This window comes from Eurypyga helias, unplaced genomic scaffold (assembly GCF_000690775.1).
Source record: "Eurypyga helias isolate BGI_N326 unplaced genomic scaffold, ASM69077v1 scaffold14883, whole genome shotgun sequence".
Classification (NCBI taxonomy): Eukaryota; Metazoa; Chordata; class Aves; order Eurypygiformes; family Eurypygidae; genus Eurypyga; species Eurypyga helias.
In genome coordinates this window covers 16611-36746 of record NW_010243270.1, presented here as the reverse complement: position 1 = coordinate 36746, position 20136 = coordinate 16611, and the positions used below count along the sequence as shown (strand labels likewise).

General features: G+C 40.2%; 1 protein-coding gene across 1 annotated transcript in view; it reads left to right on the top strand.

Annotated features, from left to right (window-relative positions):
• Nucleotides 1-11688, top strand: part of COL28A1 (collagen, type XXVIII, alpha 1) — a 61001-nt gene extending 49313 nt beyond the window's left edge. The window contains exons 28-35 of the mRNA XM_010149354.1: nt 3724-3792; nt 6184-6264; nt 6359-6394; nt 6571-6607; nt 6911-7465; nt 8670-8851; nt 10833-11049; nt 11516-11688. Of these exons, the coding sequence (XP_010147656.1) occupies nt 3724-3792; nt 6184-6264; nt 6359-6394; nt 6571-6607; nt 6911-7465; nt 8670-8851; nt 10833-11049; nt 11516-11688 (1350 nt within the window). The remainder of the gene's footprint in view (nt 1-3723; nt 3793-6183; nt 6265-6358; nt 6395-6570; nt 6608-6910; nt 7466-8669; nt 8852-10832; nt 11050-11515) is intronic.
• Nucleotides 11689-20136: the final 8448 nt, after the last annotated feature.

The window sequence follows — 20136 nt, the reverse complement described above, 5'->3', positions numbered from 1 at the left end:
TTGTATATTTGTCTTTAAAAGATGCTTATTTATCTATCTCGGGACTTTCAGATGGAGATCTCTGCACGGTTTGAGTCATCTAACTGTGTGACCTTTGGTTTTCATCTATTTGCAGCTTTCTACTATATTAGCTGTTATCAGTAACCACAGAGCTATTGGTATTCTAATGGCAGGGCACAGGGAAATTCTGATTTCCTTTTCTCTTCAGCTTCTTTTGTTTGCTAAATTTTTGAAGGCTTGTTGCTCTGTTCTTGTGGAAAATGGAAAAAAATCTGTCATCTCTTTATGGCTTAACAGTGTAGGAAAACTATTTCCTGCCTGGCTTTAATAGACATTTCTGATATGTTTCCAGAATCTAATACTTGGAATATATCTTTGTTAATTCTGTGGGTATGTAAGGTTAGTTATAAAAGTGTGATTGCCATTCTGTACAGAAATGTTTCAGCAACCAAATGCATCTGGTGATACATGAAAAAAAAATACAGTTTATGTAATGTTTTTTTCTGTTCCTGAAGAAGGATAAAGTTTAGTCAAAATATGCTTAGTGTGTACATATACATCTATCTGTCTGATACACACAGTTGTAGATGTTACGTTGGCACTGCTATAATGCCATATCTAAAGAATATTTTAGAAGTGTAGAGAGCTCAGTTTCATCATGGAAGATTTCCAGTTGAAGAACAGTCCACTGACACACACTGTCAGGCAAAGACGTGTTTGTAATGCAAGGATGTAGAATTAGGATGTGGGATGTAGGAAAGCACCTGTGCTCTGGCTATGGAAGGTCTTTGTCTTTGGGTTTAACCAAAGCTGTGATGATGTGGTGGATCAAACTCAGCTGGTGTTGTTTCTATAGCGTTCCAAAAGTTGTGTAGGTAAAGTCTCATCACTTGAATTTTCTACCCTTAACAACTACTTTTTAAAACTTACTATTATTTTTATATAATTCTTAGGAACAACTTCTTTCTGAACAACTTTGACAACTGTCTTACTCTTTTAGTACCTGTTTCTCCACACGCTGATGCTTGTTGAGCTTCTGTCTCTTCTGTCCTTCTGTCTCTTCACAGCCATGCCAAGCTTCATTCTTTTTGACCACTCTTCATCAGCTTAAAGCTACTATACTCCTGGATTTGAACGATCAGTATCACTCCAAGTATTTTTTTTATATATGCATAGAGCTTAGTCTGCATATGGTAAGAACGGAATGTCAAAAATGAGATGGTTTTCGAGTAACTTTATGTTGATAGCTACATTCACAGGTCTTCTTATTTTATGATTGGTTTCCTTTCAAAACCACAGTCTAGACATTCTCAGATCTGCACTCAGTTCCAAGAATGACATTTTAAAATAAAAATCTGCTTATTGATCAGTGATCTAGCAGGACATTAAGGTCAAGGATCCAAGGGTCTGCATTTTTACATGCATACCACTTTGGGTTTTATGATAAGACTGATAGTCAAGCTTGAATTTAATTATGTATGTGGATTGAACTGGCAAAGCAATAAATATTTTTAAATTAATATAGCATACTTCTTGGGTTTTACTAAATATTCAGTTATGATATCTATGATAAATCCTTCTTATACCGATGACTGATTGCACAAGTATTTGGTTCTGCAGTTGACATTTTAAAGGATAAAACTCACAGGTAAGCCTGTGAGAACTGTCCGCTGTACAGGTATGAAGTTTTTTGGTGCAGTAGGTCTCATTCAGCTTTCATTGCCTGAACACCATCCTAACAATGTCAAATGGCAGCAATAAATCTATAGTTTTGTTGGATCTGATGTGTATTATTAGTGAAGGACCACTGGCATACACAACATATCCTAAGTCCTGTTCATATGTATGTGCTCTGCAGAGGTGTTAATCAGTAAGTTGTGTGATGACCCTACTCAGGAAATAAACAGCCTTGTGCATGCCATTACCTTAGGAATATTTCCTATTTGCAGGAAATTCCTTTTTTTTTTTTCCTAGTAAATCAGCTGTGTAATTTGGTGCATCACAGTTTCTTTTCCAGTCTCCAGAGTTTACATAACAGTGTTTGAATTTTTGCTGCTCTAAGAAACGGGGGAGAGGGGAGGGGAGAAGTTCTGCTTACAGAGGCAAGAGGCTGATGGTTAGCAGGTCAGTGGTAGGTAGTTCCAATGATGAGCAGAGAGGTTCAGCTCCCCGACCTGGGGCTAGTGGACCAATAGGCTCCCGCAGGAGCTTGTAAAGGCAGTGCTCCAGTGGAGATGTGAACAGTGGAGTGTAGTGGGTGCCTTTGGCAGCACCGGGCAAGACCACAACACACCCATGTGCAAGCAGATGCCATCTCGGCAGCATCTCAGTTAAATCCAGAATTTGAATAGGGGAAACCATTCATGGACCATGACTCCTAGTATACTGACTCTTCTAGGACCTGGATCTTATTGTCTAAATCCTGGTGAACACACCCATGTGCAAGCAGATGCCATCTCGGCAGCATCTCAGTTAAATCCAGAATTTGAATAGGGGAAACCATTCATGGACCATGACTCCTAGTATACTGACTCTTCTAGGACCTTATTGTCTAAGTCCTGGTGAACTCCCACATCATGGGAGTCAGGAGCCTTCAGTACAAGGAAGAGGTTGACTTGGCTGTGCAGCTCTTTCTCCACCTGTAGAAATCCATAAGCCCCTGTCCTTTTCAGGAATGGTCAGTCCTTCTGCACTAGTGTGCCTTTGGTGAAGGATGGAGTCTTGATAAATTTGGAAACATTTTTGTATTTCTTTGCCCATTATGAGCAATGGAACCCCTTTAGGCCCATTTGTGAGCAGCTATGCAAGTATTGGTAACTAAGGTGCTTTGGTGAGACAGTCTTAGAGCTCTTGACCAAAAAATACAACCAACTAACTTTCTACCTGCATCTCATAGGCTCTGTTTGGTACAGGTGATGACAGGTCCTGATCTCATTTACATTCTCTCGAGCTGGTTTTGCTATCTGCACTGGGCATTGCTGTTCAGCGAATTACGTATGTAACATGAACTATGGTGAAGCATTTATGTACCAGGGAACATAATCACTTCTAGCTGGATTTAAAATGTACACAGCAGTTGTTCTGAAAAAAAAATTGTGTTACCCTGTTAAAGAAAGCAGGAAAGTTTCTGGAAACCAGATGCTGTGAAGGACTTGCTGTACGTATTTGAGAACAGCATACAGCAGAGCCTGTCTAACAACCATTATAAACGAATTTGAACTTTGTAGCTGGACTGATACTGTCTTTTGAAGAATCAGCAGAAAGATGTTCTGCTCTCTACATTGTGAAAAGCACAGATGTCCCTTTATTTACTTAAGATTAGAAAAGCTAAGTCAACCTTGAAGAGATTCTGGGTGTGTATTCCTAGAGAACATTTGTGTTGTATCTAGTTTAACTGCTTATAGACTGGATGAATAACTCTCTGAGCCTCCGTGAGGTTACTTTTGTCTTTCATCTGTTTCAGTGATATGACAATATTTCATTTAATTAATCAGGAATTAATTCTTCATTATATACTTTATAAATGCTTCATGTGTGTTCTGAATCATACCCAATTGCTTATTTCACCAAATTCAGACCACTTCTGTCTTGAAAATTACGTGCTTCATTGCCTAATAAAAATATGTGGCTTTCTCTATGATGCAGAATGGTATAAAGTGAATAGATACAGCAACATTTTCACTTTAATTTTCAGTTTAAACTTACTTTCCATATTCTGTTCAGGGAGAAAAAGGAAATCAAGGCTTTCCTGGACCAAAGGGATCAGTAGGAATGGGTTTTCCTGGACCAAAGGTAAATCCTAGGCTTGCAGTAAGGAAAAAAAAGGTAATTTTTTTCTTCCAATATTGGTTATTTGGTGTTACAGGACTTGGAAGATAAATAGAAGGCAAAGACATTGCCTTGTATAGCTAGCAAGGTAAGTGTCTGCTACTTATTGTCAGCTTTGGAGTCTGTGAAAATCCTAATTGTCATTAAGGACCAGACTCTGAAGTAGGATCTAGAATGAGGTCATACCTGTTAGCAGGAGAATAATATTAGTCACATTATGTATTCAGTTATCTTAGATATTTTTCAGGTATTACAAAATGTCCTTTTATATGCCAGGCTTTAACAAAAAAAAAAAAAAAAAAAAAAAAAGAATTGCTTTTTGACTAGTATCTTTTAAGGGCTTTGTTTTATTTGACTCATTTTTTTTACGACAAATGAAGCCCAACCTTGAATCCTCCCTTATTGAACAACTTCCTGGTTGATGAGAATTTTATTCCCATCCAACAATTTTTGTGCAAAGAGAATTTAAATACCTTGGCCATTTATTAGTGATTTTCAGATGTGTGTTAGATGGGAGCAGCCTGGCTGAAGGAAACCAAGGCTCATGGCCAACATGGATGTGCAAACCAACTGTGTGCGTACACAAATGAGATCATTGTGCCCAGGAGGAATGAGGGTTGATGTAAATGCATGATGCAGTATGCCACCTTTAATTCAGGGCATATGCCTGGGCCAGCTGGGCAGCCCCTCTCCAATAATTACAACATAGCTGAAATACTGAATTTCTTGTGAAGGCTCTGTCTGGAAAGCCTGAGGAAAAAAACTTACGGCAGTCTTCGTGGGAGAGTAGAGATGATCAGGCTCCCTAACTTTAAGAATCTACCCCAGTAACTGCTCAGTCCCCTCTGCAGTCACCTGAGGCAGGCAGTACCCATTCAGAGTCCCAGCCATTTGTTGCCTGCACTCATGATGTTCATGGTACTACAGTTTACACCGGTTTACATCATATAGCACTTTCTCAGACTTCTGTATTATTCACGCTACCACAGTTTGGAGTGTTTATGCAACAGTGAATATCAGGCTCGTTCACACAGTTTCAAATTTCTGCTTCCTAAGTCTAATTTCTGTCAGATGCCAAATGCTACATACTATAATAATAATTGCAATATTTTCATTGTGCTTCATCTTTTATTTTGATTAATCTTCATGACCCCGTGTAAGTCTCTCCAAATACTCACAATTTTTCTGTTTTCTATAAATATAGCAGACTTGTCACACATGAAAAGAAATGGTTTAGTTCAGTAGGTATTTCATTTAAGTGCCAAATACCAAAGCGATGAGGTTTTAGTATATTTATGTGTAAGAGAGTGGCAGCACCACCGCAGTCAGTAGGTCATATTTGGTCTCCCTTACGCTGACATTAACTTTATTGTTAGATTCAATTCATGGACAGGTAATGGAAAGTAATATCCTCTGCTGGATATTATGATTTTGTGGAAATAGAATAGAAACTGTCTTCTAAACTAGTGGAGACTGGTTTTCTTGATGCTGTGGAGGAGCTATGTACAATTTTCAGGTATGTAGCAGTTAGAATACAATCAGATTCAGACAAAGAGAGTCAAAAGGGTTCGTTAAAATTGATAGCAATTACCATGGTGAACGCTGAAACACAGGAGGTATCTGTGTGATTCCATTGGCTGGGTAATATCAAGGTATAGTACTAAAATAGACAGTAATCTAGATATATTTCTAAGGTTTAAAGTTTCAAGTGAGATTAAACTGATCAGTAACTTCCAGAGAGAAGTAAAGAACTGTCCTGCACAATCTCATTCTTGAAGAAAAGTCTAAATTAGAACCTGAATCTCTTGATAGTATATTCCATACCTGCATTATCTGAAAATGACCACTTGAAATACCATAATATTGAATCTTTTCTCTTTTTGTGAACCAAAAAGTCTAGTCACTTGAGGAAAAAAGTGCAGAATTTCTTCTAAATGCAAAACTATGTATTTTCCAATGGAGGTAATAGGCTGGTCTGAGGCAGTTAGGTCTCTCCATAGGTCTGAATTAACATAGGTCCAGTATAAGCATTGCTTTAAAGCTCAAGAAATTCAAAGAAGAGTAAAAAATTTATATATTCTCAACATTTGTGTAAAGATGTCTTTACCCCTCACACCTGAATTAAGGCAATTTTTCATAGAAATTTCTTAAAGATGTTTCTAGTGCTCATCTTGCTATTTGAGATCCTGCTTTCAGGTGTTCTGTTCATAATACATACAAGATAAATCGGCCACACATACACAAAAAAAAATCATAACATTAATCTTAAAAGCTCCTTGAACCATGTAACTCCAGCTCTGATGATCAACAAAACTGGAGTTACTAAATGTGTTTAATACGGTTGTTTTAAACTAGGGAGACTATGGAGATAAAGGTGATCCAGGGAGCAAGGGTGCCAAAGGAGAGATTGGAGACCCAGGACCTCCAGGACCAAAGGTAAAATACGTTTTCATATTACATAATTTTACACAATAGAATATAGATACATTTGTCTTTTGTTAATTATCTCACTCTACGTGTATGTTTTCAGGGAATTTGGGGAAGAAAAGGTGAACCTGGTCTTTCGGTAAGTATGAATTAATTTAAAAGATAGGAGTTTATTTTGGGAAACTATTTAAATGTTATGTGTTGTTACACAGGTTTGTTTATGGGGCACTGCATTGCCTGCACCTTTGTAACTAAATAGATTTCAGCATTCTTAAAACTAGAAAACACAGCAAATTAATTAATGCTCTTTTTCAGAGAGAAGAAGTTATCAGACTTATCAATGAAATATGTGGTAAGCATTCCAGTATGGAAACAAGTAGTTCTAATAAAACATACTGAATTTATATTGACTGGGTGGATTTGTCCTTTGCATGTTGCTGTGCGTAAGGATATCATTTATGTGAAAATAATGCTCACTATGTTGTTAGAGCTCTACTGGAAATAATTTTGTCCAGCCCTATTTCTATTTAGCAGTATCAGTAACTATAAATTAATTCATTAATTGATCTTTAACCGACTATAAATCTGATGTATGTTCTATTGGGTTATATGAAGGTGGTTTTTCACAAAATATCTGAAATGGTTATTTTTCTAGGTTGTGGAATCAAATGCAGAGTAACACCACTGGAACTTGTATTTGTCATTGACAGTTCCGAAAGTGTTGGACCAGACAACTTCATTATTATAAAAACTTTTATGAAAACAGTCATTGACAAGGTGTTGGCCAATCACGCTACAACCCGTATTGGCATTATCAACTTCAGCCATAAAGTGGAGCTGGTGTCTTCTCTGAAGCAGTACACAACAAAAGAATTCCTGAAATCAGCTGTTGATAAAATGCCCTACTTAGGAGAAGGCACGTACACAGCTTCTGCTATCCACGATGCCATTCAGTTGTTTCAGTCAGTACGCTCGGCAGTAAGGAAAGTGGCTGTTGTAATAACAGATGGACAAGCAGACGTTCGTGATAAAATACAACTGGACACTGTAGTGAGGGAGGCCCATGCTACAAATATTGAGATATTTGTCATTGGGATTGTTCAAAGGACTGATCCTCATTATGATGATTTTCTGAAAGAAATGCAACTCATTGCAACAGACCCTGATGAAGAACATGTCTACCAGATAGATGACTTCATGACGCTTTCAGGTAAAACAAACTATTTTAGTAAGAGGAAACTTGAAATAAGCGTATTAGAGAGTTTGGCCTGTCCTGGAGGAAGGCAAGGCAGCCTGCTGAATGGCAGCTTATGTTTCCCTTTTGGGTGCAGCTCTTCTGTTTCTCTTCTTCTTTGGCCAAATGAAACCTTTGCCAATTTTTTACCTCTTGCAGAAACAATAAAACACCATGAACAGCAGTTTTCGAGCTGAGGTCTTCTTTGGGGCACTCCTCTTTTGAGAGAGCATGCATCAGCCTTCCCTTGCACTCCTTTTGTGCTTGGCCACCATCTCATCCCAGAGAGCTGCAGATTTCTTTCCACCTTGACACAACATCTCTGTCTCTCTTTCATATGGCTCTTGGCAGTCTTGGAGTCCCTTCATTACATCTTACAAGCACGCTTTCAGGTTTTTTTCTGAAAGCCATAGGGAAACCTATGCTTTTATCCTGACTCCAGGAGAAAAGTGGTGGAGCACCATAGAAAGGGATCAGGTCTGATAGTACATTGTGTATTTCAAACCGTGGCTTGAAAAATCTGTGGCCACACCTGGAATCAGGAAAAAAATCCAGAGGGAAACCTATAATGACCCATGAAAAAAAGTACATTGTTCTATACTAACTGTGGACTGGCCCTATAAAGTACATTTGTCCTGAGCATGAACTCATTTTCCTATGTTGAGCCTGTGGATGGAGTTAAGTCTGGATTTAATGCATTAGCTTGGACTCTGTTCTCACTGTTAAAGTTCTGGTCCCAGCCAGGGTTAAATTTAGGGCTCTGACTCAGGCTCCAGCATTCAACAGAAAATTATTCCCTGTCACTGAATTTTTTGTGCAAATAAGTAGAATGTGTCACCAAGTTTTAATTCTTCCTTCTTACACACAAACACTTTCTTTTCTTCCCTCTGTTTTTTATTCTTCACTGTTGAGCTATGACTTCTGCTTTAAAAAGGGACTTGGTATTTTTATCTGTTTCTTCTTAAAAGAACAAAAGGGCCTTAAAATCAAATAACTCAAAGAGTGTGTTATTTTATTACTTCTCATTTCCGTTTTGACATAACTTTAGAAGATCACAAGTCACTATCAGTAAAGATCTAGGGTTAATACTATGTTAAAAACTTGTGGTGAATCATTGTGACTTTTTTAAATACACTTATAATACTCTTAATACATTTCATCATTTTGTTAATCTTTTCAGCTCTTGAAAATAAATTGATAACAAAAATCTGTGACAACGTGTCTGAAGTTTACACCAGAAAAGAAAATGTTTTATCTCTATCTCCAAGTCTAAAATCTGATACGGCTAGTGAAGTTACTAATAGCCAGTTACCTGAAATGACTCCTTCGAAGATTTATGTGCTCCCTACAGAAGCTTACCCAGTAAGTAAAGCAGTAACAGTTATCAAGTGTCTTTATTTGAATTGAAATGCTCTTTATTTCACCATTCACTAGTCTTTTCATATGCAAATAATGTGTCATTTGGCTCGACCAAAATATTTGAACAAAATGAAGATTACAGAAGAAAGAGGGTAATACTGTTTCTTAGTTGCAGTAAATTTCAACAGTCCTCACATTCTTTGTAATTCTGATTCCTCTTAAAAGTCAGTTGGAAATCTTACAGCTGTGTGTCTGTTCAGGCAGATAGGTAGTTCATATGGCATTTGTTTGTGCAAGTACAATGCTTCTTGTGGTCACCCGCTCTCCAGGTGTTATTAAGCCTTCAGTATTGTTCTGCTTTTCAAGTTGGGTTGTACTTCCAGGACTCCTCACTCATGTTTCTCTTCGTTCTCCAGCTTTAAATTCCTCCTGCCCTGCATCGGGGTTCTGCTCTCCAGCACGGTGCTGCTGCACAGATAGACAGGACAGGACAGGTGGAGTTTTATTGCAATAGATAAATGTGTTCTGCAGCTATTTATCACCGCAGTTCTCCTATTAGGTCTTCGGTATTTTCAGCCACTGTCTTAGTACCAGAGTAGGGTATTTGTCACCTTCACAGTGACAATTATCATTTTATTACCATAGCTGATAATAAAAACTGAGTGTTGCTTGCCCCTGTAACCTTTGAATAAACTACTGAAATATTTGATGTATAAATGTCCATAACTGCATGGAATGGATATAGCGGACCACGATACCGGAATTTAAACATCAAGTGAATTTAATGCAGATTGGAGCTAATGAAATATTACTGCCTTACTGTGGAGGAGTCAGTGGATTAGCCAATGTTAATCCTTGGGATTATTGTGTACGTAAATATCATTAGTAATTGAAACTCACTTTAAAAATTCAGTTTAATTTCTGTGAATGAGCGATCCCTCAGTAGATGTGACTGATGTAGGTTTGGGGCTTGTAGTACCTCCAGCCAGGTTTGTATGACACCAAGGGTCAATTCTGACATTCTGTATTATTAACAAAAATTAATGTAAACCTGGATTTATAGATGCTGACATTTACAAAGCTTGTGATAAGTATCACAAATACTCAGGGATTCTAAATTCTAAGGGATTAGATACTCACACACTTGGACCTGGCTGGCTATGCTATAGTTAAATCTTCAAAATTACTGAATTACTATCAGAAACAAACTCAGCCATTTTAGACCTGCAAAGAAATGCAATAATGCAAAGGATTGGAGGATCTGTCGGCACATTTACGTGTCAGCTAGATTTTGAGTTTCAGGGTCCCAATGACTTTGAAAACTTTTCTTAAACTGACAGACTGTCAGAAGTGAACTGTAAATGGGAAGATGCAGAACAGTGTAAAATGTCTTCGTATTCTCAACAGGTTATCCATGTGCGGATTAAAGCCACCATTTGTACTATACTGTACACTACACTATCCTAAGACCCTTGGAAATAATCTTGAATATACTAAAACACTAGAGTGGGAAATTTTTATGCAGTCATCTTAATTTGAAGAGCTGTGTTGGCTTATTAACACTTTTACCGAGGTAAACTCTAAAATTCTAATAATTAGCAACTGGATCATCCCTCATGATTGTAGAACAGAAGCACTGATTTACCACAGAGTTCTTGCCTTTTTTTTTGTTTTTGTTTACATTACAGACTAAGTGGTGCCCAAGTTTTTGCTTCAATGGAATTAATTCAGCTTAGTAACTAAATGGAAAGGCATTACCTCGCCTTCTCATGCAGCTCTCAGCATCAGAAAATGCATTTGTTACAATTATGGTCACCTGCAGAGTAATCACAAGAAGGACACCCAAAGCCACCTGTCATTAATAACGTGTGAAAAGCACCAGCAGTTTCCTGCATACTCTCTCAAACTTTTCTCAACTTTTTTTTTCTTTTTATTAAGTTATAAGACAGAATTTTAAGTTATAAGATTTTGACTCCTTTTGCAGCTTAGTCCACCACAGAACGGATATACGGAGCTCCTGTCATCTGGTCAAGGTCACACTGCGACCATCTCTTCTCAGAGGGAATCAAAATTTCCCCCGCTTCATGAGATACCTGAAATGAGACCTCAGAATGCAGTTACCACTCCATTGTTCAGTGTAACTGCTGCTCAAGATCACCACCCAACTGTGCTGCGACCACCAGCGGCAACAACTCAGAAAGGTAAGTAATAAGTACTGTCCTCAGATAGCAAGTCTGCACTAAAACCAATCAACCAGCAAACCCCAGTCTCTGCCCCCATATTGTTACTGGATTTTATGTTGGTTTGGGGTTTGTTTTTTTGTTTGGTTTTTTTTTCCTGGATGCTCTGGCTGCAGACACCATGCACAGTGAAAGTCAGAGTTTCAAACCTAAATGACAACCCTTGTATCCCAATTGTGTGCTTAGGTATTTAAATATAAGTTGGGTTTTTACATCAGGATTGAGGTATTCTTGTTTCAAACTGATCCTGTATTTTAGACCTGTTCCTTAATAGAAATGAAATTTGTCTACAAATCTGAGAACAGCATATATGCTCACAGGCACTACAAGAAAAAAAACGGGGTGCTTTTCTTACTGAAGGAGGCACTTCTAGAATAATCTAACTTATCTCCAGATTCCAAGCTAACTTTTACTGCTGTACCTTCAGATCCAAGGTGTTTGGAGCCTTTCAAACCAGGAGATTGTCGGAACTACGTGGTGAAATGGTATTATGACAAGAATAGCAATTCTTGTGGCCAGTTCTGGTATGGAGGTTGTAATGGTACCAACAATAGATTTGAAACAGAACAAGAATGTCAAAAAACCTGCGTTGATTGGTGAATAAGTAAGTTGTCTCCATCGGATCCTCTTTCAATCACCTCTTTTCTAGGCAAAAAGGAAATTCAGTCTACTTAAGTGTGTCCCATTCTTTACATACCTATTGTATCATCTTTTATACCTTTGATAATTTCTCTGAACTTTTTTGAGATGGTGGGACCAGAAGTGCACTTGGTGGTTATGGATTTATAGTCACCCAGTGAGGTTTTCTACTTTGTCCTCTACTCCTTACCTTACAGTTTCTAACTTTGTATTTGGTATTTTGACCATTATTGAGGTTGGAGGTGATTTTTTTTCCAGAGATCATAATCCCAAGACCTCACCTATAGTAAACTGAGAACTCATCATATTATATGTGAATTTAGAATCATTTTTTCCCTGTGTATTGTTTCATATTTATTAAAACTCCATTTTCCTGTGCCACTTGCAGCCTACGCGGTCAGTGTCCTGCGATTTCTTGCAGTCGCCCCTTTTCTTTACTTTTCTTTTCTTTTTCAGAGTAACAGTATTGCCACAAACTTTGTCACCTCGCTTTTTACTCCCTTCTCCAGGTCACTTATGACTACATTGAGTAGGACAGACTATAGCATACATCCTCCAGTGACTTCTCTCCACTGAATATTTATTGCCTTTTCTTTGTTTTCTTCTTTTCACCATTTACAAACTAGAAGGCTGTCCCTCTCAAACCGGCGTACCTTTCCTTTGGGGAGGGAGGGACCTTATGTTTTGGAAGTCCAAGCAGACAGTATTAACTGCCTTAGGTCCACATGTTCAGTGAGGTGCGGACTTCAGAGAGCTTGCTTAGCAGTAGTGCATAACTTCCTGGACAGAAGCCATATAGCTCATCGCCAGTAAATTGCATTAGATACTTTATTGCATCTTTCCATGCAGGAAAGCGATATTGAAGTGCAGCATGCTGTTTTTTTAAATACTTAAGGAAATTAATCAATTCCTTATTTCTTCTAGGAATGACTGCTGTTTGGAGCTTCTAAAGCTGAAAGTTCATGTGTATTGAGGAAGAAATGACTGAGAAGAATCCAAAATTATGTGTTAACATGAATATATTACTACCACGCTCTACTGCTTTCCCCACCATGGCATTCACATTAACTAGATTCCTGTACAACGTATGTTATCTGCAACACCATAGCAATAACTTAAAACCACACATACACACACAGAGGAACAATCCTTTTCCCTCCCAATTCATATTAACTTGTTACTACTACATGAGGCAGTGATGAAATTCTGGTTTTAGGATTAAGGTGTCAAAAGTGTTTACATTTAGCGTTTAATGACAGAGGTCTCTTATTCTCTTGGATGAATACAATATGCTCTAGTTTTAAACAAGAGTAAGTGGTTCCTGAAATTAGCACGCGTAATACAGCATTTAGAGACATAAATTAAGATTTCCATTAATTAGAGTACCTCTTTGGAATATAAATACCACAGCTATAAGTAATTAGAGGTTAACCCTCCCCCATTAACGCACAATTGGATTAATATCAATATAATCTGTTCAGTTTTAAAGGTAAGACTTTAATGTAATTCTGAATTAAAAACAGGATTCTTCGTGTTCTTTAGGGTAGACAATACACTTCAGTTTCTCAGGGCCTCTGTGTTAAATAAAGTTATTTCACTCTAATATATGCTATTAAATTAAAAAAGGGAAAAGCACTGAAAGATGTATATAAATGTTTACTTATATCCTCTCTATTTTTAGCCATAATCCTATACGAAAGTATCATTAAAACTGAAAATGATGAGCATGTGATTAAAATGGAATTAAATACCTGAGAGAGTCATGCACTGTTCTTTCTTTGCAAGCAAACAAATTGGTACCCACACAGGCAGCATGGACAATTCTGGATATGTTTAAACAATTGCTTGCACAATTCTTCCCCTCCATGTAACCAAATGATAACATTGTGCCATGCAAAATGAACTTGTTTACAGCAGACAGGATGCAAACTTAATTCTGTGGACAGCTGTGCTTAAAGCAGAGTTTAAAAGGTTTTAATTTCTCTTCTTCCCCACCCCCCCCCCCCCCCCCAAAAAAAAATTGGTACTGTCAGTGAGTTTCAAATTAGAAAAGACAAAAAACTGACAGCAGGCCCCAAAAAAATCCTGCTATTATTATACTCATAACCAATATGATGATCACTTAAAAAAAACTAAGGACACAATTAACTTCTGTTTGACATGGAACCTTGTGCTATATGTCCTGAAAAGGAGCGGACTCAGTGGGGTAGAACAAAAGTCAAGCTGTTGAAATCAATAACTAGTTTCCTTTCGCAGAAAAAAAAAACAAACACCAAAACTGAAAGTAAAATTTGGCACAGCTCTCCCTGTCTCACAAATCTCTGCTTTCAGCAGCTGTAATCTCCCCACATGCGACAGGGAGGGAGAAGAGAGATCTTCACGTTTTATTGGCATGGCAAAGGGGATTTCTCCAACATCCGGCATGGTTAAACCTGGGACACAAAGAAATCTACAGTTCTTTTCACAATAAAAATAGTTAAGTGTATTGACAAGAATAAATCTGGCAACCAGAAGGCTCAACATGTGAGTAAACCTCCCCAAAACAGATTTGGATCAACCTTAAAGTTGCTGCAAACACCTGAGATTAGCTGTTAATCTCAGGTGCTGCTGGAAGCGTTTGGGCTGCTGCTCCTCTCTCAGCAGGCAGCAGATTAAAGCTTTCGGGAGACTTAAAATCCTGCCAGAGTGGTAAATAATGAGCAACAATTCCAACCAGGCCCCAGGCCATGCCTGGGTACCTCCCCTTCAACAGCCGGGCTGGGGAAGGTGGCTGCATGGAAAGCATGGCTTTGGAGAAGGATTTCGGGGGGGTCTGTGGTCTGGTTGGTGGCTGGTGCAGCCCTGGCTCGCTGAGCACACAGGCGTGGGTGTGGAGAGCTGGGCAGGGCCGGAGGCTGCGAGTCATTAGCGATTTTTCCATGGAAAGCAAACAGCCAGTGATTTTTCCGAATTACCATCATGACATAATTGGCAATTTAATCTATTTCTTGTTTCGTTCAGGGCAACTCCCTAGTGCAGCATGTTTCCTCAAAGGATCGCAGCTATCTGTTTTAACTACATTGTCATTTAATAGGGAGAATCTATTTCTGCTGACCAGAAGGGCTGTATTTTCCAATTAATTCAAGCATAATGAGATTCACATATAAAATATGGCTTTAAAAATTAATATTTTCATTGCAGTCACCCTCAGAGAACTAGACTAGGAGTCTGTCAGGCTGCATAACTCCGCAGATCATAAGTTACATGCAGCACAGGCTGCCAAAACACACGTCACCATGAGAAGGAGAAAGCAGACTGACAGGGGCGGTGCTGAGGCAGGACTCTGCTCCTCCCAAAGGGAATATCGCATCATCAAATCTTCCATTTTTGTTCTGCATGAGCCATACAATATGGTCAACCAAAAGTCACAGTAACCATGGATACTCTAGAGAAGGTATGTGAACTTGTGAGAGTCAAAACCACTCTTCGAGCAAGATCCTTGAAAATGCAGTAGTCACGTGACAGGCTTTTTTGACATGCTCGGTGATGTGTTAGATTTGTTTACAATTCAAAAAGGAAATTTTCAACCAGTTTAGAAGAAAAATCACCCAACAAGAGTTCCCTTCAGTAAGTTAAAGTCCACGTCAGTAATTTACGTTAACGTGTAGTAAGGACGTTGTACTGGTCCCCAAGTCAAGCATTACAGAACTTGCCACGTCAGCAAAAAGAAATCCCAGCATCTTAAACGATGCAGCTGCAGTACAGGGTCCCAGCTTTATCCTACAGTGCCACCAGCAGGAAAACAACAAAATGCCTCTATAAAACAAACAGCAAGACATCAACAGGTTTTTACAAACCATATTGAAGTAATAACTTCCAAAACTCAGCTCGGCTGGTTGAGGACTTTTGGATCATGTCTTAATTAATCTCACAAAATTACCTGTTCTACTTGGCACTGTAGCTACCTCATGCTCCTTGGCCTCGGTTGTCTTAGGACTGATGCCTCAACAGGACATTGTGTAAATGGGATGTTCAGCAAGCCAGGTACTGCGCTTTGCAGGGACAAGGCCTACCAGGTATTTACATGGAAGCAGGAACACAGCCTCAAAAGGGCCCTTACACCCTAGCATGAAAGCCAAAGAGCAACATACCCCATAATCACGTCGTGAACTCCCTTGCAGCACCCCACTTCATCTATTACCACTGCAGTACTGCTGAATTTAGCAAATGTACAGCTAAGCAATACATGTCAAGCCTAGGAGCGCTTTCTGGAAGCCCAAGCACGTAGGGAAGTCAGGGCTCGGTATAACAGCAGCGAATGAGTCCCTGGCCCCAGGCTACTTCTCCAGTCCAAGTCCCAGTGGAGAATGTGTCACGCTGGAAATGAAGCTGTTGCACAGTAGCAGCCTCTACTCTCTGCCAGATTAGTCACCTGGTGATCCCAGGTTAAGGGCTCCAGAGCTCATGAGCTGCTGTGCAGGGAGGCGGAGGAGGTCTGAGACAGGAATAAAGACTTCAGCCTCTGCTTTTGGATGGTGCCTGGATGTGCCCAGCGTGACCCCTCCTGGATACTAGCTGGGGTACAAGCTGAACTACCTCCCTACCCCTACAGGCAGCTCCAACCAGCACTGCCCCAATACCCCTGTTCTCTGTACAGCCTTCTCACGCTACTGCTCTGAGAAGGCGGCTTCATTCTGGGAACATCGTTTCATTTCTGATTTTACTTGGTATAATTTGCACAGAGAAGTATTTTTACTTATTGTTCCCTGTACATCCTGTTCTGTAACAGAAGCTCCTTCCAGCTTTGGAAAGAGCAGCAGCAGAGCAGCGATGGGAGAGGGCAGCACGAACATCCGATCTAGAAGTAATGTGTGATATAAAACTCGTTCCATCGCATCAGGATCGCTCTCAGGCGCATGCTGACCTTTCACACAACACAGGAGTAGCACACCTCGGTCTCCAGCTCTCCTCTGCTTGCCAGCTGGTTAGCGTAAGGCAGCAAGCGTTTCTTTGAACAGTTCCTCCAACAGGTTGTGGTGTAAAGTTTTTGGATACTGCCCGTGTTTCTTTAACTGTGCTTTCTTTAACCGGCTTGCTTCCTCCACTAACACGGAACAGATGTATTTGTGTAACAGCAGTGCAACGCCATCAGCACAATGCTGAACTGAACATCAAGGGAAGGTGCTTCCTGCCTTGTATTTGTTTCCTGTTCTTTATGTTGTAATTCCTGAAAAGCAAATACAAGTAAGCACTGGGCTTAAGCTAGGTGCTGCTGGCAGCATAGCCCCTGCAAAGACACTTTATCACTTCCCACATGGGAAAAAACCATTTTGGATCCTGTTCTCACAATGCCTGTAATAATTTTTATGGCATATTTAATACCAGCTACCTGCCAGCTATCAGATTAGAAGCTTTTGTAGCAAAGGAACTGTGCCAATACCAGGGTTCACCACCTGCTCTGCTTACCAAGGAAACGCAATGGGCACGTTCAGCAAGCAGCAGGCACAACTATTGTAGTGGAACAGAGGGAGAAGGGAACTTTTACGCCCATAAACCCCAGTATACATTAACCACAAAAACATACATGAAATCCACACCTCTGACACCCAAAAAACCCCCATTCAGCAAGGCTGGAAGTGACGAGTATGGCAAAGGCCAGACCAAACCAGATAGCCCCGCAATTCCTGAAGGGGTTGGTTTCCAGTCGGTCTGGCTGAAAGCTCCTCGCATAGGAAGTGCTGGCCAAAGCGTGGCCTGGCATAACTGCATTTACAGTGGGATTTTTCTGCAATTACAATAGGATTATATAAAATAATAAAAGCTCTGTGAATGTAACTCATTCTTCTGGAGAAAATATTAGTAGTTGTACACGATTAGTAAGACCTAAATGCTACTTCTGTAATGATGGTTTTAAAGCATGGAGATACAGCTGATGCAGGAGACTTCTGCTGGGATTGCTGTGACTGTTCTCTTACCGAACACAGACCTGAATGTTCACTTCTGCATTGAGAGATCATGAAACTTACCCAAAACGAAGACATCCAATGCCTTTTGAATAACATGTACTTGAATGAGTCTGGACAAGACACACAAAATGCAGCTCTGGAAGCTGACAAAGATATGGCTCATAAAGCCCAAGCTAGCTGACAGGGAAATACTTTAAAAGCAGGATGCTGTTAGTTAGCCTTACAAATGATGTTCTAATCTGGGTAAACAGACACCGCCTATTCTCTGCTAAAACCCAGCGTAAGAGGGACAAACAGGGACAAGGGTTCGTTGTGCACGCTGAAGCACTGCCAGCTTCTCAACAGGAGAGTTTGCTTTTCTAAACAGTGTTTGAAAATTGGTGTTAGACGTGATTACCCTACCCATCCTCGAGACATCAATCATAATGCGGCTACAGTTTCACCAGAATCCACAGCAGAATATGTGAAATGGCCATTTTCAAAGGAAAATGCTGAAGCCACTGCTGCTGGCGAAGCACTCGCGTGCCGGGAGAATTTCAGACCCTCAGGTGGGGTTTCCATGCGACCCATGCTTAGTCCCTGCAGGGCGCTCACCTGGGGTACACATCTAGGAAGAATACGGGCTCCAGCTTACAGCCCGTAAACTAGCCACCTGCACTAGAACAGCCAGAGAACAGACATTTCACAATGTTGTCATACTCCCAAATCAAACCTCCAGTTCTGCTTAGAGACAAAAATCATTAAAAAAAGTGATTGTTTTGATTATTTGAGTATTAGTTTTTATTTTAATTGTTTTTATTTCTACCAAGTACACAGGATTTAGCCCTAAATTAACATTTGTCTTAAATGTTATGCTCTCCATCTCCAGAGGCAGGGAGCAGAAGACAAGAGTTAACAGCACATTTGGGCAATTCCTAGTAAAGAATTCATGTGGGATAATGGAGGGGGAGCATAGTCCAAGGTTTTAAAGATGCAGGGTAGTAACGTGCATTAATTTCTAAGTTATTTTGATCAGTTTGTAGACAGAGGAAGAAAAGTCCAGACCCTGACTACCTGAAAGCACGCTGGATCCAGAGCTGCTGGGCAACACTGAAAGCTCAGGACAGAACCTGGAAGCAGCAGCAGAAACCATGGGATCAGCTTCCTCAGGTGACTGAAGTTGCTGCCCGACCTCCTTTCCTTGCAATGGGTTCGGATTTTATCCTAGGAGGGCAAAGCAATCAGGAGAGGGCAAGGAGTTAGAAATTCAAAAGAAGCAAACCAGCCTTTTTGACTTCAAGATGCCAAAGTGAGGGGTTCAAACACGCCGTAGTTTGGTTTTGTACAACTGCAGAACAGTACCCACAGTTCAAATGAAAACAGCAAACTGCCCACATCAACTTTTCCTTTAACACACACCCTGGAGAAATTCCCATCTCTGTTCAGATCTACTTAATGCGGAACTGTTGCCACTCCGCTTCACAAAAAACTGTTAGCAACTCCTTGTGCAAAAGCGAAAAATTGAGTGACTGAAGCAACATTTAACGGACAATTGGAAAACTCGTGTTTCTTCTAAGAATGTTCTACAAAGAATTCCTGCTTCTCTCAGGAAAAGATTTTCCATACGCATTTAGTATGTACAGCTGGGTCCCACAGTTTGGAGCCAGACCACCTTTCTGTCCCACCAAACTGAGAAGGATTTTAGGCACCAAACGATAAAACACGGTTCCAACTCTTGTTCTGATGGTGACTCGTTGAGGCCGGTTTTAAAACACGTTAAGTCAGTACAACTTTACCGAGGGCAGCGTAGCGTTTCACCTACGGACCTGAAATGAGCCACAGCCCCCTGGGAGCGTGAAAATGATGGCAATCTGCCGGGTACCACGTACTCCTCAAAAAGCACTTAGCAGAGCAGAGGGTGAAACTAGTGACAGGGAAAGGAGACGGCAAAAAAAAAAAACAGAGGGAAGATTGGAACGTGTTTAAAAGACAAATCGCAGCTCCAAAGAAGGTAACACCTTGAATATCCAAAAGAGTTCACACCTTCTGGTCACAAGAGCTGTCTAACAGGTCAGAGAAGCGCCGAGCAGAACTGGATACGGGTTACGAAGCTGCGGTCCGTACCACCGCAGGCTCCAGCACCCGAGGCTTCGACCTGCCCTGAATAAAACACAGCTTACAGAAAGGCGTCTGGGGGGAGGATGGATCTTCCTGGCTCATAGTTTCACCACAAACGAGGACTGTAGCACACAAGGCAGCTGAGGGAGCCTGGAAAGAAGTGTTAAGATGAAAACACGTGGGTCACAGCTCAAATCCACATCACATCTGAACACAAACAATGCTAACAAAGCATTCTTGGAAGTAGCCTCCCTGCTACTAGCCTGCCTCCTGTTGACTAACCTGCCTTGAGAGCATCTCTACGGCTCATTTTCACTGGCATTTCAGGCAGTGTCACAGGAACATATGGGAAGGCTGAAGAAAATGG